This window comes from Glycine max, chromosome 16, assembly GCF_000004515.6.
Source record: "Glycine max cultivar Williams 82 chromosome 16, Glycine_max_v4.0, whole genome shotgun sequence".
Taxonomy (NCBI): domain Eukaryota; kingdom Viridiplantae; phylum Streptophyta; class Magnoliopsida; order Fabales; family Fabaceae; genus Glycine; species Glycine max.
In genome coordinates, this window is record NC_038252.2 from 20,044,925 (window position 1) to 20,049,529 (window position 4,605).

At 30.9% G+C, this 4,605-nt stretch overlaps 1 protein-coding gene across 1 annotated transcript; it reads right to left on the reverse strand.

Moving 5' to 3' along the window:
* Positions 1 to 562: 562 nt before the first annotated feature.
* On the reverse strand, positions 563 to 1,642 carry LOC547843 (protease inhibitor). The gene is made up of 2 exons (NM_001248058.2): positions 1,527 to 1,642; positions 563 to 975 (listed from the first exon to the last, which is right to left on the reverse strand). Exons 1-2 carry the CDS (start codon positions 1,588 to 1,590, stop codon positions 800 to 802), a joined length of 240 nt encoding a protein of 79 aa, NP_001234987.2. The 5' UTR covers positions 1,591 to 1,642; the 3' UTR covers positions 563 to 799.
* Positions 1,643 to 4,605: the final 2,963 nt, after the last annotated feature.

The window sequence follows — 4,605 nt, forward strand, 5'->3', positions numbered from 1 at the left end:
ACTATATATTAAATAAGTCAACTATTGTTGGAGCATCTAAGTGAAGTTGTCATTTAAGAACGGTTTGTTAAAATGTTATTTGTTGATGTTCAGAAAAACTAATAAAATAAAAGTTGGAAACGTTAAAAAAATAATTTATTAAATTATAAATATTCAATAAAATTAATTATTAAGATAGATAAAAATACAAAATAATAAAATTATGACTTATTTAAAAAATAATTAAAATAGTAAATAAATATATTAAAAATAAAAAGTTAAAAAGTAATATTTTTAAAAAATATTACTTAAAATAACATTTTAAAAAATATAAAAAATTATTAACAAACTATTAAAAAATATATTTATTAAATAGTCAATCAAAATTTTTAACTAATAAAAAAATTAATATTAATTAAAATATCTTATACAAAGTATAAAAATACAAAATGTAACACTTATTTTTTAAGTTATTAAATTGTATTAACATTTGAATAAAAATAAAATTCTTAATTAGGATGTAGCATAATAAAATCCTTTTATCTGCCGAACAAACAAAAACAGAATATAAAAAGTCACGACGGAATAAAATTTACTAGAATAATATTAAATTAACAACACAGATAACATAATTCCTTCACACTGATCACTCGTTTCATAAAAGGATCTCTAACTAGATAAAATAAGAGGCAAACAAAGAAACCCATAGTAGAATGGGTAACCCTTATTCTCAAACACAAAGTGGTTAATTAACAACACGAGTAGAAAGATGATAGATCTATCATCTTCTATCAAAGCACTCTTAATTAATTTTTTAAAATTAACAATGTTTGGTGCAGAAGCATCTGCGACGGAAGCCACGGCAGTGTCCTCCAGTGAAACGTTCGGTTCGGCAAACAGAGCCACAGTTGGTGTCACTCAAACATGGCCCCTTGAAACGGTGGCTCTGAGACTCACAAGTTCTTGCTTCTGCCACCATTGTTGGCCCCATCATCTCTGCTCAAGTCATAAACCAACACAAGTTATTAACAATTTGACACTACCAAGTTGATGTACCACAAATTTGATTTTCTTTAACAAATCATCAGAAAGAGATAAAAGTAAAATAATGAAGAAGCTAGGTATCGCACAAATTTTTAATATAAATTAAAATAAACTTTACCCATCTTAACTTTTTTTTAAAAGATTTCTCATTTAAATTTGTAATATTCAACATTTTTTTATCATAAAAAAGTCTTCACTACACGATTTTGTAACTTGGAAATTAAAAATTATATGTAAGAGAGAAGTCAATTTAACTGAACCTTAACATGGTAGCGTCAGGATATATATATATATTAAACACTTGATGGTACAATTAGGAAACCTCGTACACTAAAATATTACATACAAGAAATATTGATCAAGAAAAATAAAATATTACACACAAGTACGTGAAGAAATTAAGGTGTAAGAACAGTAGCTAATAGCTTGTTAACTAACTAAGATCACAATAAAAGAAACCCAAAAGTGTAGATATTAATTAGCGTCAAGAAAGAAAGGCCTACCAGTGGCCACCAGAAGCAGAAGCAAGACAAAAATGGTTGAAACCAAAGGCACGGAGCGAGACATGTGTGAGAGTAACAAAGTTCCAAGAAAGACTGAACAAGCCGGAGTTGGTAGCAAAATGCAACAGAAGCTAGTGTCTCTTATATAGAGCAATAAAAGTAATCAAGGTAAAAATTATCAAGTAAACAAATGATATTTTTTACTTTGCATTAAGACATCGTTTGTTTGTTTTTTTCAAAGTTTACATCATGATGCTGTAGATACAAATGAATGATCCAGAAAAAAGGTGATTACTCGACTCGGTGCATTATTGACAAGTGCTGGCAATAGCAGTGCCTTTATTGCTTTAGATAATCTTTTTGACAAAAGACGTATGGACCAGCTTTAGTTTGTGTCTAAATTTGCTACTTCACGTTTTTTTAACAATTGAGGACTCATCAGTACACGTATGCTCATTTTCCTTATTCTCTGGCATATCACATGGGCTGGTTAGGCCTTTAAGGTGGGTCCCACGGAGCTTTACCTATACAATGTTTTATTAAACGACGTGTTTTTAATAAATGAAATTAATATACTTACTGATGCACTTTTTTATATTTATATTTATCAATATACTTTGTTTCTGTACTTCTATTTCACATTTCTTCATATTTTTTATTTTTTAATTATTTAATTGTTTTTTCCTTTTTATTTATTTATTGTATTTCTTGTTTCCTGATATATTTGCATTTTCATTTTTGCAGCGACCATTCTTTCATTCTTTTTTTCCATTTTCCGTGAGTTCTCTAACTCTAATTAGTATCTCTTTGTTCTCTCTTCTATTTATTCTCTCCATTTTCTAATTTTTATTTTCCACCATAGTTGCATACGCATAATAATCCTTAGTAAGTTTTCATTTCACTTCCCATCTTCTATGTTTTTTACATATATTGTGTATGATTTGTATGATTGATGATTGAAGCATTTTTTGTTTTTTTAGTACTTTTCCCTCCCTTTTTTTTTGTTTTTTGTGTTCCTCAGTCTTATTTGATTGTGGTTGAGTATTGTTCTTTCTTTGCAAAACAAAAGCTTTGATTTTTATCTTCAAACTCCATAAATACATGTTCGTGTGCTTGCTTTCTCTGTCAAAGCTTAAATTTTTTTGTGTTCCTGAGCCTTCTCCAATGTTGTTTTTTCTTGGTTTTCTCGCATTTTGGGTTCAGATCTGTAGCATTGGGTATCTTTGTGACCAACAGCAACAACGGAGAAAACAAATAGTCTCCGACATTTGGAGGGCAGGTTTGTGATGTATTTCATTTTTCCAAAAAGCTTCGATTTTGTATGCGTTTTTTTTCCGGTTTTTTGTTTTTTCACTGCATGTTCATTGTTTCTTCTAAAACTTCATTTTTATCTCAAAAAGCTTCTATTTTTATCTCCAAACTCCATGAACACAAGTTCATTTTCTTGCTTTATCTCAAAAAGCTTTGTTTTTTGCCTCTATCCCTCTTGATGTGGTTTTGATGTGTTTCGTTTTCCCTCTCCGTCTTCTTCTACGTTTTCTTTTTTTACCTCTATATATTTGCATTTGTATGTGTTTTTTTTGTTTTTTGTTTTGCACTGCATGTTCATTGTTACTTCTAAAGCTACGATTTTTTCCTCCAAAAAGCTTTGATTTTTGGGTTATGACGCTACAAAATATTGATTTTTTTTCTCAGCCTTATATATCTGCGGTTGAGTATTGTTCTTCCTTTGCATTTGGTGTTTCTTTTGTTCTGTCTTTATTTTGTTTTGTTAGTTCTCGCAATGAAAAAGATTTAATTTTTTGTTGTTCCTGCACCATGTTGACCTTTTTGGTGTTCTTGAACATTCTTCACCATTCTTCGTTTTCTTTGTAGGAGAAAGTTTCATTTTCTTTGCTCACGATGCTGACGTGGACGCATCCGTGCTTACGTTTGGCAATGTCAAGAGCCTTCATTCCTGCCCAAAAACGTCGGTGTCAGCCTCCATTTATTATTTTTATTAATTAATTAATATTAATGATTTTTGTTAATTTTAATTTTATTGTGCATTTAATACTTTTTGTCTTTTGTTACAATGCGTTTATTCATTTATTTCCATTGTAAATGTAAATATGTAACAATTAATTATTTGTATTTTGTTCCTAAAACGTTTACTTTTCTAATGCGTTTGTCTGTTCCCAAGACTTGCCTTTCCAATGCGTTTTTCTTTACCTTTCCAATGCACTTTTCTATTCCCAAGACTTGCCTTTCCAATGCGCTTTTCTGTCATGGTGCTTTTAGTCATCATTATAATAAATTAATTATTTTAAAATTTAAATGTTAACATAAGATTAATTTTCAAACGAATAATAAATAAATAATTAATAAATATATTATATTATTATGTGTCAGTCGCTCTTATTATTTTAACCATAACGATGTCTAGGGTGCGAAAGTGAAACTACTTTCGCACCCTAAGAAAGTTTGACATTTAAAAAATTAAGCAATGCGAACCGTCCGATTAGTGAAAAACAAATCTAATGGTCCTTATTTTTTCCTTGCTACCGGTAGTAAATGGATGCCTAGACTTGTGTGTCTGCTGTCCCCCCATGCGTGATTGAAGTTCCAAAGCATCCCTCGACTACTTTTTCTGCTTTCCCCAAAAGGTTTTTTCAAAAGCAAACGAAACAATCTTTTGAAAAACCACAGCCCCCTTCTGAAAAACCACAGCCGGCAATTTAGAGATTATTGCGATACCATAGCAGAAGTCGTGATTCAACCAGAGCGTTGTCTTCGTCGCGGTAAAATGATCAAAGCAGAGCGTTGTGTCCATTGAGGATGACTAAAACAGAGGACAAAAGAAAGCCCAGGTTGGTGGAACTTTGGGTGCAGATCCGCAACCTCCCTTTCCTTTTGCATGTGTTTGTTTGGACTAGGTTGGCGATGGTATCGTTGCTGACCTTAGTCGGTATTCGTTTTTAGGGTTTTAGTTCGGTTGAGTTGTCCTTTATATTGAACTGGTTGTTATTATGGTTTTGCGAATGATGTCCGTTTTGCAAATTGTGTTGGGCGAATGTTGTAATGGGTAGTGTGTTGTTAA

Excerpts from the sequence above, each read along its gene's own strand:
- LOC547843 (NM_001248058.2), bottom strand. The coding sequence starts at position 1,590 with ATGTCTCGCTCCGTGCCTTTGGTTTCAACCATTTTTGTCTTGCTTCTG. Across the intron at positions 976-1,526 it reads TCTGCTTCTGGTGGCCACTG|AGATGATGGGGCCAACAATG; the intron begins GTAGGCCTTTCT and ends TGACTTGAGCAG.